The sequence below is a fragment of the Ammodytes marinus genome (assembly GCF_949987685.1).
Source record: "Ammodytes marinus genome assembly, chromosome: 1".
NCBI classification, from domain to species: domain Eukaryota; kingdom Metazoa; phylum Chordata; class Actinopteri; order Uranoscopiformes; family Ammodytidae; genus Ammodytes; species Ammodytes marinus.
Window position 1 is genome coordinate 1673700 of NC_137230.1, and position 19108 is coordinate 1692807.

Here is a 19108-nt window from a genome sequence, read left to right on the forward strand (position 1 = left end):
TCTGTGTGCAGGTATCTGGTACAACCTGTTGAGAGGCCTCAGCAAGGTGGCAGTCATCGTTAATGTAAGTCTTACATCTTTACACTCACTGTACAGTAGTACTTCCAAATCATACTGTAGCTGCTGCTGGTCTAAGAGATGCTCTAAGGGCGCACTCACACTAGGCCATCTGTACCGTGCCCAAGTACGTTTGATCTGGAGCATCAACTTATGAGACTGTTCCTCACGTCCCAAACGTTCATGCACAACAGACATTTAAAAAAATTATGCAGAAGGGTTCGTGTTGGTCTAATGTGTTTGCTGCAAATTTGTCCAGATGAAAATATTCATAATCAATCGGATAAAATGACGCTTCAAATCCCAAGCCCATAGTGACATATTGCCAAGAAGCATTGGTTCCTAGGCCCAGATCTTTAGGAGCAGTGTGAGTGCAGGTCAGCGGGGGGAGTGGGGAGGGGGGGGGGCAATCGTGAGGGGCAACTGGGCCTAGTGTGAGTGCACCCTAACACACAGCTGGAAAATGAATCAAAATGTTTAGTCAGTGAATCCAGAAATGACAATGGAGTCCTGTTAAGACCTGAGTTGATTGTATGAAGACATAAGCAGACGATCACCTCTCCCCCCTCTGGCAGGCCTTTGTCATCTCCTTCACCTCGGACTTCATCCCCCGCCTGGTGTACCAGTACATGTACAGCCCTGACGGCACCATGCACGGCTTCGTCAACCACACTCTGTCTTACTTCAATGTCAGTGACTTCCAGCAAGACACACACCCTCATCAGCCAATGCACCTGGGCTACAGGGTAGACATATGCAGGTAATGGGTTACATTTGATGTTGGAATCTAGTCAGTTGAAGTGTTGGGGACAATAATTTATTTAAAAACTGACCAGTCTCATGTTAAAACCTACCAAGCTTTTACCTGTCGTCTCTAAGAACCATAACGCATGTATAGAAGTGCATGTACTAACATACGGTGTCTTATCTGTATTTTTACTATTTGTAACAATGATCACCATTACATTTTTTACATTTGATTTCATTTTAGAATCAAATACATAGCTGATCGTCACAGCTACTTCCTGGTTTCTTTCCAGTATGTATTTGATTCTCAAATGAAATGTTAGTACCAACCCACACACAGGACTATCAGTGATGTTCTAAAGTTTATACTTTAACCTGCTCCCCTTGACTTGACTACCAGTGTTTGAGCTAAGCTAACCCGGATAGGAGACCTTTTCCCATTTCTCTATCGAAAATGCATGAACTGTTATAGGAACGATTTCTGTCACCTTTGTCTTGAGCCGGAGAGTGACACATGTGTCAAACAGTTTAGCATCACATGGGATCTTTGTATATGTTTGTAAATGAACAGCATGTAGTGACTCTTTGTCTGTGTGTGTCAGGTATAAGGACTACAGAGAGCCTCCGTCTTCCAACACTCCATATGAACTCTCCAAGGAGTTCTGGGCCGTTCTGGCTGCCCGCCTGGCCTTTGTCATTGTCTTTCAGGTTTGGAAAAACACAGATATTTCTATAAAAGCACACACCCACCACATGCCTCTACCTGCTTTCAAATACGCTTTGCCCCTCCCTTTTGTCATTCCTATGTATGTAGGCAAAGCAAACAACATGCCAACACTCACTGAACCTGTTGTTTACAAGTTCAGAGTAGCCCTCAGAAAAGTGCTTGTGTTTGAAAAAAACTTCCACTGGCTTATTTTACACAGTCCTATTTGCTACTTATTGGTGGTACTTTGGATATGGTTCACTTTGTTATTATGTTTATAATTTTATACAAAAGTGTATTAAAAAAACATTAATAAATACAATCAGATCTAGACTGATAAGTCAATATTAGCTTTTTACAAATATATCCGTGTCTGTCAACCCAAAAGTATACATTGGAAGGAGCAAGCTTACTGGCAGGTTGATAGGTAGGTACAGGTCCAGGTGAATATATAAGCAACTCAAGTAGAACACCAAAGCAGCAGCCAGGACATCAACCAGAAGGATCTGCCAAGAGAAGAATGGTAGTAGAGCAGTGTCTGTAGTGATGGAGGGGATAGAGAGGGACACATGGCTAACGTTGTCAGTAGGCTACAGAAATGCCAAATTAAATTAAGGCCCACCAGAGGACACTGACACGTTCATTGTCACTCTGTAGAGTGTACTGCTAAGTATGTACTACAAATAAACATTCAAATAATAACCTCATGACATACAGGATCTGCATCATAACTTTGATATGAGATGTCTTTGATTTTGGAGCTCAGCTAACTTACCTTGATAGCTTGTTTAACAGGAGAAGGCTAGGACAACTCATGTTATTAGTTCAGTACTTTTTCTCCTGATGAAGCAAAATGTATGTAACAAACGCAGCTTCCACTTCAAAATAAGAAGTTGAATTAATAAGCAAAAATGTTTTATCGCTGATTTACAAAAGTGAAACAAATCCCAACCCATCATAACATTGATGCAGTGCTGCTCAGCCCTGTGCTTCAGTCCTCGTTGAGTCCCTTGGTCTTCCTCTGCATGGCATCCCCCTCTCTGCCCCATTGTATCTCTGTCTCTCCAAATCTGTCAAATAAAAGCAAAAATGCCAAAGGAAATCATAAAAAAAAGTTGATTTGTAAGATGTGATGTAGTGTGATTCATCCCTGTGCCCCTGTCCTGTGCAGAACGTGGTGATGCTTATGAGTGACTTTGTGGACTGGCTGATCCCAGACATCCCAAAGGACATCAGCCTCCAGATCCACAAGGAGAAGATCCTGATGGTGGAGCTCTTTATGAAGGAGGAGCAGGGCAAGAGGCTGGCTGCCCGGGACAACTCCTCAGCCAACCAGAGTCCAGCACAGCCCCGCTCACGCCCCCTCTCACACGCAAACTGCTGTTAAAAAGCTCTGTGAAACAACATGCACGGAAATACAACATCTGTGTACAAACTGTTATTAAGGTCCTCAGCTGCTTAAAGCTTGAAGCTGGTAAAGGTCGAGACAGTTATTATTCATAAACAGCCAATCATGCGCTGCTTCAGCTTTGGGAATATTTGCAGTCAAAACCATAAATGTTGACATATGCAGAATAGAATTCCTTCAACTTCAACATCTTTTTAAGAAAAAACAACAACACTTGTACTATGTTAAGATGTTACATGTAAAGCATGTTGACTTCTCATTGTCAATCATCCAAAAATCCATTTAGTAGTTAGCCAGTACAAATAGGATTTATGATTTATTACCTTTGTTATTGAATGTATTGAATAGGAACAAGCCATTAGCTGTGTGTGACTTGGGGAATTATCCTTGATGATGACATCAGCATTTACAACATAGTGCCACCCCTAATGTGAGCCATACTTTTCAGGCGGTAGGTGATTCCTGCCACCTGTCCCACGGGACTTGAAGGCAGCTTTTGGTTTGAAGTCGGCCTTCCGATAATCCGTCCAAATGGTCCTGCTGAAAGGAGTGTCCTCCTGGTATCTTACCACACAAAGGGGAGATCCCTCCCTCCTGCCACCTTTGTGTACAGCTCAGATGGGCCTTTTTTAGTTTATATTTGCACAATATAAAAATGCAAGGATTTATAGATGTACTTTTTGGAATATGCAACATGGTTAGACACATGTGCTTTGGTTGCTGGGATGAACAGCAAGGTTCAGGAAGACCTTCTGTGTCAGGAAGCCTGTTGACTTCTACTCGTACCAGCACTATATTGCTCATTTTTACAATTATTACATTTTGATTACACCTAACACTGCCATTATTCTTGGAAGCACAAGTACCATTTGTATTCATCCTAATGAACTGGAATTCTTAAAGCTACAGTTGGCACGCTCTACAGTCTAAACACGATGTCATGCCAGATGATAGGTACATACAGTATGTGTCCTGTTCACCCGTACCAAAAAGCTGGTATTGGATAGAGAGAAATATTTTCCACACACAAAGATGTAAAATGAAAATGATTCCCTAGTCTTGACGCTGCTTTAAGAGATGTCTGTGGTTGTGCTACTATAAAGTGTCATAACCAGTTGATAACACAGAGCATTTGTCAGGGTAATAAGATTGCTGTGGAAAATGTGTTAGGAAAGAATTAGGAACACATCCAACAGAAAGCAACATTTGCATTCATTTTGAGTCTGGCCACACAGACCAGTATTTCAATATTCAAGATGTAAAGACGTGTTTGGGCCTTAAAACTAAAACAGTGAGCTGCTAGAGCCAGAAAGCTCTGCAGCTGTTAATGATAATAATAAATAGAATGAATAATACAAATGCACATTTAGGAAATGTATGTGGGTTCTTAGAGCAACACATTTGAAGTTACAGATAGTAATGTGACCCATTAGCTGCTTTATTTACCAGGAGTACAAATGCATTCTAATGTTGCTCTGTGTCTTCTGGATGTGTAAATATGCTGTGTGCTATAATGTTCATGGTATCAAGTTAAAAGGTGATAATATGTTGTGGCGTTTTCAGCTTATATACGCATAGTGTATATGCTGCCCCTCAGTGGCTAACAAATCATCAAATGCGAGTTTTAAATGACCCCAAACAAGCTCTCAATGTAGTCCAAGAGACTACAGCATTTCATCTTTCGCCTACCTCCCGTTAAACTGGCCAAGCTTTACTGTTTCTTCAGACCAAATCCCTGTCATCTCTGACACTTTTCTTCATCAGTCACTTTACCAACACCAATGGTAAATGTTGTCTTGTGCAGCTTAAACCAGCCCAACAGTCAATGTGTTTTCTTTTAAATCTGTGAAAGCCATTCACATGTTTGCACTACATTGCTCAGCTTTATTTATTTACTGGGGAGTTCTAAATATAATCCTTTACTTCAAGCAGCGCCTCATAACTATATTGAGTAAGCACCTGTAAATTCAATTAAAATATTTTTTTTAAATGTATGTGTAATGATGTACGACAAACGTGTGCTAATAGATAGAAAATTGACCTTAATATACTAATGTTTAAAGTCACATGTAGTAATAGAATTATGCGCAGTGTGTGCCTTATATAGTGCTCCAGGGATTCAAACCATTAACCAATCATCATCTCCAAACCCTATTCTATTCTATCTTTTTAGCTGATTTCATACAAAGGCAAACAGTTCCAAGGCAGCAATGTGTAAATAGAATCTTGCCTTGTTCTAACTGTAAAAAGCATTAGGCATTTCCTAAAGTTGCAACTCTTTAACCCTTTAAGCACAAAGACTAAATACAATGTTGTTTTGTTTTAATTAAACTGCAAGAAACATATGTAGGAGTGACAGGATATTACTTGGAAGAATAGTTTAGATATAAATGTACTGTGGACTGAAAAGTAGTCTGTCTCCACTCACTAATGTGTTTTACTGCCCCCTGCTGTACATATATTAAACTACTCAAAATGATAGCCCTCAACCAAGACTGAAAGAATGTAGTGTTACATTTTGACATTTCAGGAATGTTTTATCACTTAAGGTTTAAAAAAAAAGTACATCTATTTTCTGTGTTCTTTGTGTGTGTGTGTGTGTGTGTGTGTGTGTGTGTGTGTGTGTGTGTGTGTGTGTGTGCATTTCTTAGTGTATCCAATTTGTTGAAATGGTTTTTGAGACTGTTACAATGACGGTGATATCATTTATCTGTATGTCTTTTTTAAATGACTTAATGTACTAGAACCCATGGATATGGACCTGTTAGGCTGTATTTTGAAGGATGCCTGGGAAAACAAACATCTTATGCAGCCTATACAAAGACATTTGATGACATTAAGCGATAGACTTCTTTCTGGGGTATGGCCTGCTCTTTCTTGCTATAACTGCACATTTTATTTTGACCCAACCTAAATAGCTTTTATGTCAGTAGGGTTAGTGTAGATATTCAGTCATAGATGCTGTGCTGCCACAGGGCCGCAGAGCCTGTTTTAACTAGAATATATTTTCCCTCAGAATCTCTCCTAACCTGATGTCACATGTGAAGTCCTCCATGAGCTGTCCTCCTGCAGTCTGTTGCTATGTTGTATTTAAAGCATATAGGAAATAGCTTGTGACATGCTAATATCTATTATAATCTATGTCTCACAACATGTGAGTGTGTATGCATGTGTATCGATTTGTCTGTCTTTGATAGTTTGAGTCTTTTCGTTTGAACTAACGGCAAATAAAGGAGAACTGCCTGTGCATACATTTATTGAAAATTCCTGCATGTGCCTTTAGTTTTGTAGTGATGTCTTGTAGAGGGGCTTTTTGTCAAAACTTGTTTTAAGAGTGAGCACTTTGATGCAGTACACTTATAGGCCTACTTATTCTGGATCCTTATTTATTTTAGTTTTTTTAATAACAAACAAATGTTGATTACAATCAAGGGTAACATTTTGTAAATTCCAGCTGTAATGTTCTGGGTGCTTGATAGACAGGCTTGTAGTGAAACAATAAACCAACACAACGTTTATCTCCAAATAGACTCCACTTATATAGTGTTTTTCTCTGGTTATTCACAGACTCAAAGTGCTTTACATTGTTTTGTACACATTCACCCAATCACACACCGATAGCAGTAGCTACCACACAGGGTGCAAGCTAACTATCGGGAGCAATTCGGGGTTCAATGTCTTGCCAAAGGACATTTCGACATGTGGCAGGTAGGCGGGGGATCTAACCTCCGACCCTGCACTCCAGAGGCGAACTCCTTACCCACTTTGCCACTGCCTCCAAGCAGAACTGTAGTGTCTGTTGTTCATGAAACCTGTAAGCCATTGTTTTACTAATCCAGTTTCAGACTAAAAAGAAAGAGAGATAAGTGGCCAACTACTGTAAAATATGATTCATTGTTAAATGTTGAGTGCCTCCTCCCTCATTGTTCGAGTCATCTTCTACCAGTTGTAAAGACTAGATGGATGGATGGATGGATGGATGGTGAGCAGGTCAGCTTGTCACATTAGGCCTATGTTGCTGGACGTGGCTTTATGAAACCCAAACCCTTCAGTTCTCACTAAAGCCTTTGACTGAAGCAGGGCCTGGCTCTGGGTAAAGTGCACTATGCAGGTTCAGTGGAGGGAGATTGGTTTACATTTGCAGAGCCTGTAGCCAGTTTACAAAACACATCTAGGACCCAACTATACATGTTATTCTTAGTGTTGAATTATTATATCATCATGAATAAAAACTAAATTATTTATTTGTGAGGCACTTGGGACCAAACTTTATACTAGAATATGTTTGTAGCCCAAACTGTGGGCCCTGCAGCTGTAAACAACAGTGAAACAGTAACTTTTCAGGAAGCTTGGTAACTTCTAACAGTTTTCCAGGAATCCAACTGTTTAGTCAGTTGTGTTATGAGAATGTAGCTTAGAAAAAAAGTCACTTCTCCGACACACCCAAAGTGAGTGCACCTTATAAGGCTCTGGCCTAACTGACAGAAATCAGCTGCAAACTGACGCAGACAAACGGAAGTGAAAGTAAACGTGAAGTATTTCCTAGTTCAGAGGGACAGACCATATCGCGTGTGTGTGTCCGTGCCTGTGGGACAGTCTGCGACATGATGAGCTCTTTACAGTTTAACGCCGTTTTACTTGACATTTCTAACCAGCTCACCGCCAAGAACCTGGAAGATATCAAGTTTCTGAATCGAGACACGATCGGGAAAAGAGAGCTGGAGAGGATCGATAGCGGAGTGAAACTGTTCCAGGTCCTGACGGAGAGAAGCGGCCTGGCGCCCGGCAGCACGGAGCAGCTGTGCCGTATGCTCCGAGACATCCACCGAGACGATCTCTGTGACAAACTAACGCGCTTTGACAGTCAGTCTGACGACGATGACGACAACAACCAGCCAGACCAGACGGAGAAAGGTACAGGAGCTTCGCCCTACACTAGTTACAATGACCCAGTGTTTGTTGAGCCGCGCCTCTAATGAAACAGCCCTGGAGTAAACTGTTCGAGGTGCTGTTGTATTGTGTAGCCAATAGCCATAGTGTTGGTGTATGTAATCCAGTTTACCCTCTTAAAGGTGCACTGTTTAGAAGAAGGAGGACTCGTTTACAAAACATATTTTCTCTACATGTAGTTCTTAAGTATTGAATAATTCTATCATCATTAATCAAAAGTGAAACATGTTGAGGCACCTGGAACCAAACGTAAGACTAGATATATAAACACATTTATATTGAAATGTGCACTATGTGTCTTTGAGTGTCAGGGAAGTGAACCATTTCCAAGATATAATCTGTGTGTCAAACTAGTGAAACATCTTCTATGTTTATTGTATTCATTCCAGAAACAACTAAACCCTTTCCTTGTCTAAACCCTTCAGCCAGACTGGACAAAGCCACAGAGGTAATCACTGAGCATCTAGGAAGGTCTTGGCGAAAACTGGGCCGCAGACTGGGTGTGAGTGAGGTGAAGCTGGACTCCATCTCCAGAAGACATCCCACGGAGCTGGAGGAGACAGCCATGGAGCTGCTGAAGGAGTGGAGGAAGAGCCGAGGAGCCCAGGCCACAGCGCAGCAGCTGCTCTCAGCCCTGAGAGCCTGCCAGTTCAACCTCACCGCTGATAAAGTGGAGCAGAGACTCAACTTTGATACTGACTGACTGATACTGATGGAGACCTACAGATGACATCAATGTAAACCCAGATTAAAGGTGGAGTCACGCTTGTTGTCAAAATAACTTTTTGTCAAAATCAGTGAATACCTAGGCTGTGTAAGCTGGCATGTAAACAAAGGGTAGGTCAACAAAAAAGGCCCATTTTAGCTGTTAACATGGCCTAGGCTTTGGGTTAACACTGGATTTTTTTTACGCACACACTGGTAGCAGATCTTGAGGAGATATTCACTGATTTTGACAAAAGGTGATTTTGACAATACTGATAAAACTCCACCTTTTAAGTTTGGGAATGAAAATGACAGCTTTCATTGATACATGTGTTACACACAGATATATGAAATCATGCAAAATGAACTATGTTCAGGTCGTATGGACTAGCAGAGTGTCCTGACACACTGACCAGAGACAGAGAGAGTGTTTAAAGGACTGATTCTACGCCATGTGTTTCTCTAAAGCGTCAGCTAATGCTGCTCATGTTTCACCTTTTTATCTGAAGAAAACAAAGAAATGATTTATCAGGATACATTTTTCTAAACTAAAACACTCACTACAGAGAAATCCTTTTTTGTACATTTTATTAAAATGCAAATTGTATCTGCATGTGGTTTTTCGTTCATACTATGTAGTTTAGTGTCATCTGTGTCATTATTTGACAGGAAATGTGTTTGTGTTTATTCATATTATAATACGGGGACATGAGTTAAACTGATATACTAATATAGAAAACGCTGTACTTCTGTCGATCATACCACCACTTAAAAGTGATTTTAATTTTCATCCAGCCACTGGACATGTTAATATCGAAAAGATACTTGAAATTTTAGAAAGTCCATTTCATTTCTGTAGCTGGCTAAGAATGAAATAGGACAGTAAAGAAGTACCTTACTAAAGTACTGAACATTTTTTAAATATCTGTACTGTACTTGAGTATCTGCTTTTTTGGAAACGTATGACTTTTGACTGCACTATATTTCTAGGAAGCTTGTCGTTACTCATTACTTTCAGGCTAAGCTTTGAAGTCAGCTGTTTATTTTTTATTTTAAAAAATGCAACTGATCACAAACCAATGACAGTACCCGCTCTCTGAGAGAATGTGCACAATACGCCAATTCAGAGCCTCCATTGCCTCTTGTTGGAACCTGACTCCTATGATAATCCTTTGCCTTTATCTAGCAGAAATCTACACTTTGTACTTAACTTGAGTATTTGTTTTAAAGCAATTACTCTGGTACTTTAACTTGAGTACCAATTTGACTTGGCAACTTTCACTTGTAGTTGAGTAATATTTGACAAGGAGTATCTATAACTTTACTTAAAGACCTACTTCACCAGTTGAAATATGAAGGTGTATTTAACTCTGAGATCCTATGTAGTATACATGTGCAAACATTTTAGAAATTGGTTCATCCTAGCCTGAGAAAAGGCAGAAAGAGTGTTTTTTCTACATATAGAGTTAGGATTAACAGGACAGCTGGGCCAAGGAAAGACTGAGGGAAGATAAACCTCATTCATTATATTGAGCGTTGGCAGAGCTGAGAGGCAAACAGAGCTAGTTTAGCTGTTTTTGTAAGAAAAGCTTACCAACTGCTGGCTGTAGTTTTATAACAGACATGTATGTGAGTGGTATCATCTCATCTCTGTATGAGAAATAAAATCAAATAGCTTCTGAATTGAAGTGTCTCATTGACAATCAAAGAGTCAGTTTTAATGCTTGTTTATTTGAATAGGACACGCCAAAGCCCTCCTCTCCCTCATCAGCATGCTGTGATGTCATCCAGAGGACAGGTCAAAGGTCATGTGCAGCTTCTGAAGAGGAAACACATGTCATCAGGAGAAGCTTTGAAGAAGGATTAATAACGGCTAGCTGTGTGATATGATCAAGCTTGTCTTAAAGCAATATCTGTACATTGATTGAGTTATTTTTCTTGCCAAAAGGTAGACATTGGGATTCAGCTGACTGACTACTTCTATCACTCACAATGGAAAACTTTAGGAAGTGATCTGCTCTGGGCCTGTTTGGGTTGAAGGAGTCAGAACATCTTGAAATATTCACTGTTGAAATGGGTTCTTCACTAGATTATAGACGGACTAGAGAAAATGGGTCTCATGTAGGGCTATATGTCCACTTGGCATGTTTCAGACTGTGTGTGTGTGTGTGTGTGTGTGTGTGTGTGTGTGTGTGTGTGTGTATGAGTGAGTGAGTCAGTCAGTGAGTCAGTCAGTCAGTGAGTCAGTCAGTCAGTCAGTCAGTCAGTCAGTCAGTGAGTGAGTGAGTGAGTCAGAATACAGTGTACTTACAGCACTGGTACAGACGGTTCAGCCTAATAATGTCATTCTGGCTCATCTGGGTGGCCTGGCCAAAGGCCACGTTGCTGTTGGGAATGGGGATCATAGTTGGATAGTTGTTCTTGGAGAAGGCGTACCTGGAGAATCACAGATAGAGCAATGCAGAAGCTGGTTGAGCTTGGGTTTGAATAGCTGAAGATGAACAATTGCTGACATTCAATTCTTGATGTGATTATGTTGAAAAACCGATTCACATTGATTATGCTACTTCCACTTTAAAGATGGATAAGCTCTTGTATAGGCCAGTCTATTCCTTAAAGATGAGCCTCATGTTTGGCCTGCTAGCTGTAGTCAGAATAGTCATGGAAACACTGGAACGTTAGGAAATATTCTCACGGAAGTACTGACACCTTTGAAATATCAATAAGAATGTTTTAAATAAAGTGCAAACACATGAAGTTATCCATACCTCTCATATTGCATGACAGAGCCGTAGTCATAAGGAGTTCCCTGGTTCAGAGTATTAATTTTGTTAAAGTTGTACGCCATGCCTGCAGAGATGAGAGAAACTATATGTTAAAAGAAAGACATTTAAAGTTTGAGTTCTGTTAGTTACGCTCTACAATCATGGGCTCACTGGGTGAAATATATTTAAAGAAAACAGAAACAGGCGACGTGTGTGAAGGCCGTAAGGCCAGGAACATCCTGCAGTCTGTGTCTGTTACTGCTTTCTCTCTCGCGCTGTTTTCGGCCACACATGTAACTGCTGCTGCAGTGCTGCTTCTAAAAGCCCTGTCTTTCTACATAGAGTTTTCATAGATAATTCCCATTAATATGAAGTTATTCAATGTCATGTTATGATGCATATGATTAATAATATTGAGTTTCGGCAGTAATCCTAGTGCCTCGTTGCTTTTTTTTCCACATTTTTGCTCTTGGGGAGTTTTATTTTGAAAGAAACAAACAGGGAAATTGTGAAACTAGAGTGATTGCTGCTGGTATGACTGTCAACAGAGTGAGCCTCCTGAGGTAAAGTGGAGCGTCGCCTCCGACGGCCGTCTGCAGTGCGTCCGAGTTGGATGTGTGGCCGCTCTAGGTTGATTACACGGTCGGTGAAAAAAATGTCAGACGCAGACGCGCAGTAGAGGTAGGATGTGTGTGGAGGCCGTTAGAGAGAGGGTGAGAAGCTCAGTCATCAATGAGGAACTCAGAGTAGAGCTGATGCTCCTTTGGTAGAAAGGAGCCAGTTGAGGTGGTTCAGGCATCTGGTAAGGATGCCCCCTGGGCACCTCTCTAGGGAGGTGTTCCAGGAGCGTCCAGCTGGGAGGAGGAAGACCTAGCACTAGGTGGAGAGATTATATCTCCACACTGGCCTGGGAACACCTCGGGATCCCCCAGTCAGAGCTAGTTAATGTGGCTCTGGAAAGAGAAGTTTGGTGTCCCCTGCTGCCCCCGCGACCTAACATCAGATTTACTAGATTGACAGGTACTGCAGCCTATTGAAGTCAGACATGGTGGTAGCTGTTTGCTCATCCTGCCTCAGTTCTACCCATGTTCCATGTTAACCAACACTTAGCTTTCCTTCTCTCTTTAGTGTTGGATTTGTTCACTTGATCACTGCTTCACGGAACAGCAAGAACACTGAAGTCATGTAATAGATGGTGAAAATGTCTGACCGTCGATGATGTTCTCCCATGCGACCCTGATGTAGCTGTCCCTGTCGGAGCGGGTCTGCTCATGGTTGAAGCCCAGAGCGTGCAGCAGCTCATGCTGGACAGTGCCATGGTACAGGCAGCCCTGACGGCTCAGAGACACTGTCTGACTGCCACCCTGACGACCCACGAAGGAATAGCAGCTGTTGACACACACACACACAGACACACACACACACACACACACACACACACACAGCAGAGCAGAGCAGCTTTTACAAATGATGCCACTATGTTGAATTGTATAAAGTGTTGCTATTCAATCCTTGTAACACAGTAATGTTACCAGTATGCATTTGATTATATGCTGCATTCTGTCAGATCTTTTTCAAATCACCAATGGTCTGTTTACTAATGTTTTTGAAGTAGCAAAAACATCCCTGGAACATTTGTTGTTAATTCCTGTAATATAATTATTTGTGTAATTATTAAAATATAAATGATTTCAGAAGAAATGAGTGAACAAGAGGAATGATTTGATTTAGAGTTGTAATAGGCGATGTACTCCGAGGTCAGGTGTATGATTGAGGAACAAGACTGGTTGAAGATGTGAATTGTCTGAATAAGAAAATGAAAGTGGTCAACGTGTATGGCTCAAATCCTGCAGTGAAGTTAATTTGTGAATCTCTAGCCCCAGGCTTACCCATCCCTGGACTCGATGCTCAGCCACTCATGATCCCCGCTCTGGTAGGGTCTGAAGACGATACAGGACACTGCAGAGAAGGACTCCAGTCCACGAGTGATGATTGATATCTCACGGGATGCTGGCAGGACAAAGATTTAGTTGTAGTGTAGCTTCTTTTTTATATATTACTTTTTGGCTTTTTCTAGGCGTTGTTGATAGTGATAGAGACAGAGATGAAATGGGCCAGAGAGGGGACTGCCATGCACCAAGGGTTGGACTCGAACCGGGTTCGCTGTAAGGACTGAGCCTCATGGGGGGAGGGACGCTCTAACCACTACCATGAGCGCCCCCAGGGAAGCTTTTCTAACACTGTAACCCTACCAATATATTTAAACAAGACATAATAATATAGTTAGAGTAAATGGAACTTTTCTTTTTTTTTAAGATTATTATTTAGGTGTGTTGACCTTTTTATTGATAGTTGAAGATTCAGAGTGATAGAGAGGAAATTGAGGAGAGAGAGGGGGATGACATGCAGTAACGGTCCACAGGTCGGAAACGAACCTGCGACCACTGTAATATTGACTGAGCCAACATGGTACACACTCTACCCACTACGCCACCGGAGTGCCCATAAAGAACTTCTCATTGTGAAATAAATTGTGAGTATATACTTTTAGTAGGAGCAATTAATCATAATTTTATACAATTAAAAAATAACGTGTATCTAACTCAGAACAGTAAGAAAGAAACGGTCTCTTCTAAATAGCTGTGGCTATGTGGCATCTCTGAGTAAAATGTAACTGTCCCTATCAAACTAATGTGAATATAATGATGAATACTTACAGTAGTGGTTGTTGATGTAGTAGGGGATGTAGACCTTCCCATCAGTGTACTTTTGCCACAGGCAGCCATTGGAGGTGCAGGGGTCAGCGTTTCTGTCAGCCTTGACAGCGATGTCTCCTTCGATCAGGCTGGGCTCATCAAAGTCAGGGGCTACAAGACCAACACAGCTGTTATAAATTGATTGATTTGATTGATTTTTTTTATTTCTCATGAACAATCAACATTATTTAAAAGAAGAAAAAAAAACGATAAAAACACAAAGATGAAACACAAACAAAGGTAAAGTATCCAATTATATGAAATAACTAAAAAGGAGTAGTTGGAGTAGGAGCAGACAGAAGCACAATGCTTATTCCTGCCTCTACTTTACAATATTATATTATACATATTGTTTTTTTTGTTGCATTTTTAACTGCAGGTCATACAGAAACATACAGTACATACAACAATAAAATAGATTCATCCGCTGTTTTTTTGTTGCCTCATGTTTTGTGGATATTCTGCGGACCATCATATTACTTGACCATTAAAAGGATAGTTTCCAACGTCTCCCCGCAACTCCTTATAGCGACTTTGCTGAGCGCCATCTCCATAAGGTAACATAGGAACTCTGCATAAGTACCTCATACAACTACACTTCAAACATACTGACTCCATAGGTCTTCAGTGATGAAGCTCTACTTACTGCGGTCTCTGTTGGCTCTATCCAACAGTTGACTAACAGACAGCTCCCTGGAAGTGTCCTCCTCAATGGTACCAACCTCTGCATACACAACACATTGTTTTTACTTGACTATGAAACTGTAAAAAGTGTACACAATACACATCATCATTTTGAACATACTAGCTTAGCGAATACATTCTAAACCAGGTGTAGAACATATTAAATAATTCTCTATGATTCTTTGATTGACAGTTGAATAAGGCGGGGTAATCATTTCCTTCTTACCTTCCTGTACTCGCCCACAGGCACATGGAAAAGAAGAGCAGAATGTTATGGAGGCTCCTTCAGTCAGACCAAACACAACTCAACTCTGCCAGCTATGATCTATTTAAACTTCAAGCTTTGTGAAAGTATAATCTGCAGGCACAATGGCTAAAGTTGTCATGAGATGTCATGAGGATGTGTTTACTTTACTGTAAGGAAACACATTTTATGTGGATTCCTGAAATGTTCCAATATGAAATTAATAATGATATGTATGAAGAAGGAAAATATTATAACAATTTAAACTCAATTCTGTGTAATAAGTTCTTATTTTTTAAGTTATATTTTTTATGATGAAATAAATTATGATTTCCCAATGACACTTCTACACCCTCACCTGGCTTTCAGCCAATCAAATGCTCCCACTGACGGCTTGGTAGCAGACTCTTGTTGGCTACAGCAACCAAAGGGAACGACTGCCTGTCTTGTTGATCATCATAGAGTTGTATGACAACATTAGGGGCAGAGGTAGCTCAGTCCGTGGGCACTCAAGTCCAGCACGGACCAATATTGGAGTGTGACTGGTAGCTGGAGAGGAGCCAGTCTAGCTCCTGGGCTCCTTTAGCAAGGCACTAATCCCTAAACAGTTCAGAGCACCGTCTCTGTGAGACTGGCCGCCCATCACTCATCTCTCCATTCAATGCATGTTTAAAACGATACGGTTGCATGTCTGTATTTTGGGCCTGTGTGTGTGTGTGTGCGAGTGTGTGTGTGTGTGAGAGTGTGTGTGTGTGTGTGTGTGTGTGTGTGTGTGTGTGTGTGTGTGTGTGTGTGTGTGTGTGTGTGTGTGTGTGTGTGTGTGTGTGACCACAAAAAGTGTAAAAACTGAATTTCCTCTCGGGATTAATAAAGTATGTCTTCTTCTTCTTTGCTGCTGTCATTGAAACTGCCTTCTCACTGTGATGTTATAAACCAAACTCACAACTCAGCCTGCTAGGTCGGTGGCATGTACTTAGATCAATAAAGACAGATGGGTTTCCATGACTGTCTTTCTTCACATGAGTTATTAATCAATATTGTATAACTGGGTATTATTTTCCTATTACATTTTATTAATTCAACTGAATTTAACTTAATTGAAAATGTGTTTATTTCGAATAAGTAAAGAAAAACAGGAAAATAAAACAATTAAAGAAAATGATGAAACAGGTGGACAGACATAATAAAGTCATATTTCCAAATGAGGAAAACAAACTGTTCAACACCTGCTTTGCAAGTTGGAAAAGGAGTGAGAATAATAATAACTTATTTAATCTCACCCCTTCTCCCTAACTCATTCATCCATAATGAATGATCAGCTTCCAGGTTCATTAAACTATATTTTCATTATATCGCTTTCATCTTGATCTCCAGAATCATAACTAATATAATAATGATTATCAAACATATACATGTGTAAATATTGATCACTTTGGGAAACGGTATATTTCTGCCAAAAGACAACTGTTTGGATCAAATAAAAAACAACCAAATGTCACCATTTATTTTTTCAACTGTTATGCACTTTACATATATTTGTATATATTTCTGCATTTTTTTCTTTAGCTGTCTAGTCTTCTACTTCAATCAACATGTATGCTGTCATGTCATGTCAGTGAGATGAGATGCTTTCTTACCTCAGCCCAGGAAGAGGAGACCAGTAGCAGGGTCACAACAGACCAAGGCAAGAACAACATGCTGGAGGAGACAGCAGAGGCCTGTTTCAGGTAGCTGCTTTTATCTGCGCTCTGAGTTGGTCAACTCAGAGCGCAGGTTTGATAAGCAACTCTGGGTTTTGGGTTTCAGAACAGTGGATCAGCGTTGGGTTAATCAACTCTGAGCGTGTTCACTCTGGGTGGAGCGTGTGCGTAAAAGCCATCGTCAATGGATCGCTGATAACATGATTCACCATGGAAACAGGATAAACAAATGCGTGATCCTCCCACTTCTCCACTTATCAAAAAAAGAAAAGAAAATCTTTCCGCTCCTCCCACTAGAGTAAGACATATTAACGAATGGGTTTATGAAGAATTAACGGGGATATTATCTCATAACTCTGATCTAATCACCTCTGCAATAAAGAAAAAAACGGGGCGAACAAAAGAGCATCATTACTTCTGTATGAGAAGCCATAGGCCTAGTCTATTTTAAGAATTAAGTTACGCATATCAGCAGCAGCAAACGTGTTCAGCTGGCGCTGCACAGCGTTGCTGACAGTGTTTTATATTTGCTGTATTATGTAGGCAAACTATAATACTGTGCAGTAAACAGACTGTCGCTTCTTTTAAATGGGGAGTGAAAGACATTAACGTCAGAAACATTAGGTGACAGTTTCCATTGTAGAGCCTGATTGATTTATTACCAGATCCCTTGTCCTCTAGTGATCACAGTTTAAATTATTATATCATTTCTATATTCATATTAGGCTATTTATCGAGGCTCGTCTGTGACTTTGTGATCACGCAAGTGAACAGTAACGATCACGTGCAGCCGCAGAATTACATTTCAACCTGACAGAAATCTGGGCACAGACGTTATAAAACTCCTGTTAATAAAAAAATAAATAATGAGATACATACAATACAATAGGTTTATTAATCTGAATGTAGAGCATGTTCACGATGTGTAAGGTGGCCGCATATGAACGGCACAAGGGCTGAGAACTACACAGTAAATTAAATATGCAGTGTCAAACTCCATTAACTCTATCTGAGTTAATATAACAACAGCTGGAGTAGAATGCCTCCTAGTGTTGGTGTCAATTTCGGTAGTTAAAAACGGGGTGTAGAAAGTACTCTATAAAGCTTTAAATAACACTATACGGTGTATTTTTAACTCTATTTTGAGTTAATTTAACTCTAAAATTGTAACACTTTGAAGAGAGTTAATTTAACTCCAATTCTGAGTGGGACCAAATACCCTCGGAAATGGTGTTAAATTGAACTCTTTTAGTGTTATTTTAACACTTCAAAATGTACTGTGTATGCTATTGATCAGATAAATGATCGATCAAACGTAAAATCATCAGGAAATGATAAAAACATCCCGATGGAGATTTCTATGGAGTGATTTTGCTTCAAACTATACAGGGTCACATTGTGACAGTGACACTCTTTCTTCAGTCGGAGCTGCAGCGTAAAGGCCAGGACACACCAGCCCGATAATCGCCGTCGTAAAAAAAAATGGAGTCGGCCGTTTCAGGAAGCTCCAGCTTCCCGTCGCTGCTAAAGAACACACCGAGACGACTGTTTATTTTCCGTACGCTCGCGGGACGTAATGTCTCCACAACAGCAGAAGGCGCTAATCTGTATTGTGGCCCGAAAAAATACGAAATGATTGGACACCTCTCTAGAGCATAAACATAGGTTGCGTTCCGAATCGCATACTTTCTACTATATAGTATGTAGAAAAAAGATTTAGGATGTCCCGATTCTTGTGGCCAGATTTAGGATGGTTAGAATACCCGGATGGTCTACTTCATGCGGCCAAGATTGTTAGTGTTGAAAAGTGCATCCTATTTGGGCGATTCTGACCCACAATCCAGTGCGCACGTGAAGTGACGTAACATCGACGAAGCCTCCATATGAAAACAAACGGGGATGCGACGGATATAAAAGCAAGAGGCAAGATCAGGGCGCAATGTTATGATGACATAAGAGAGAAAAGTATGTCCCAATAGTATGCCTACTGCATCCTAACTAGATTCTTTTTATCGTTGGATGTAGTATGTAGAATAGAAAAAAGAAAGAGTATGCGATTCGGAATGCAACCATAGATAGACGTATTTATATTTATGGACCATAAGAGCACAATTTTTAGCAGAGAGTGTCGAGCATGGTGTCGAGCAGTCAACAAGGGTTGATGCATGTGAGTACTCTCAAAACGAAACGAACAAACACATTAAAACGATGGCTAGCTGTTGTTAGCTGTTTGTGCTACCCGCCTCACTTCCGGGCTTCACTGATTCGCTAGCCCTCCACCAATCAAATTGCTCCAAATGAAAGACGGTCGGCCGCCGATTGAACATGTCCAATCGGCGGCCGACAGGCTCAAAACAAGCCCGACGACCTCTACGTCGGCCCGACG

At 40.7% G+C, this 19108-nt stretch overlaps 3 protein-coding genes across 4 annotated transcripts in view; 2 read left to right on the forward strand and 1 right to left on the reverse strand.

Moving 5' to 3' along the window:
* Window positions 1-6165, forward strand: part of ano1a (anoctamin 1, calcium activated chloride channel a) — a 97311-nt gene extending 91146 nt beyond the window's left edge. For both annotated transcript variants that reach the window (XM_080032429.1, XM_080032428.1), the window contains exons 22-25: window positions 12-64; window positions 633-817; window positions 1407-1512; window positions 2682-6165. In XM_080032429.1, coding sequence (XP_079888555.1) covers window positions 12-64; window positions 633-817; window positions 1407-1512; window positions 2682-2897 — 560 coding nt within the window. In that variant the 3' untranslated portion in view covers window positions 2898-6165. The remainder of the gene's footprint in view (window positions 1-11; window positions 65-632; window positions 818-1406; window positions 1513-2681) is intronic.
* A 1293-nt stretch (window positions 6166-7458) lies between these two features.
* Window positions 7459-10256, forward strand: fadd (Fas (tnfrsf6)-associated via death domain). The gene is made up of 2 exons (XM_080030152.1): window positions 7459-7832; window positions 8294-10256. The coding sequence occupies exons 1-2, from the start codon at window positions 7523-7525 to the stop codon at window positions 8569-8571; spliced, it is 588 nt and encodes a 195-aa protein (XP_079886278.1). The 5' UTR covers window positions 7459-7522; the 3' UTR covers window positions 8572-10256.
* Window positions 10257-10575: 319 nt separating this feature from the next.
* Window positions 10576-16719, reverse strand: LOC307263798 (hatching enzyme 1.2-like; the record flags this gene model as incomplete). The annotated part of the gene is made up of 8 exons (XM_080045056.1): window positions 10576-10598; window positions 10885-11009; window positions 11342-11423; window positions 12549-12727; window positions 13228-13348; window positions 14056-14205; window positions 14741-14795; window positions 16660-16719. 8 exons carry the CDS (start codon window positions 16717-16719, stop codon window positions 10576-10578), a joined length of 795 nt encoding a protein of 264 aa, XP_079901182.1.
* Window positions 16720-19108: the final 2389 nt, after the last annotated feature.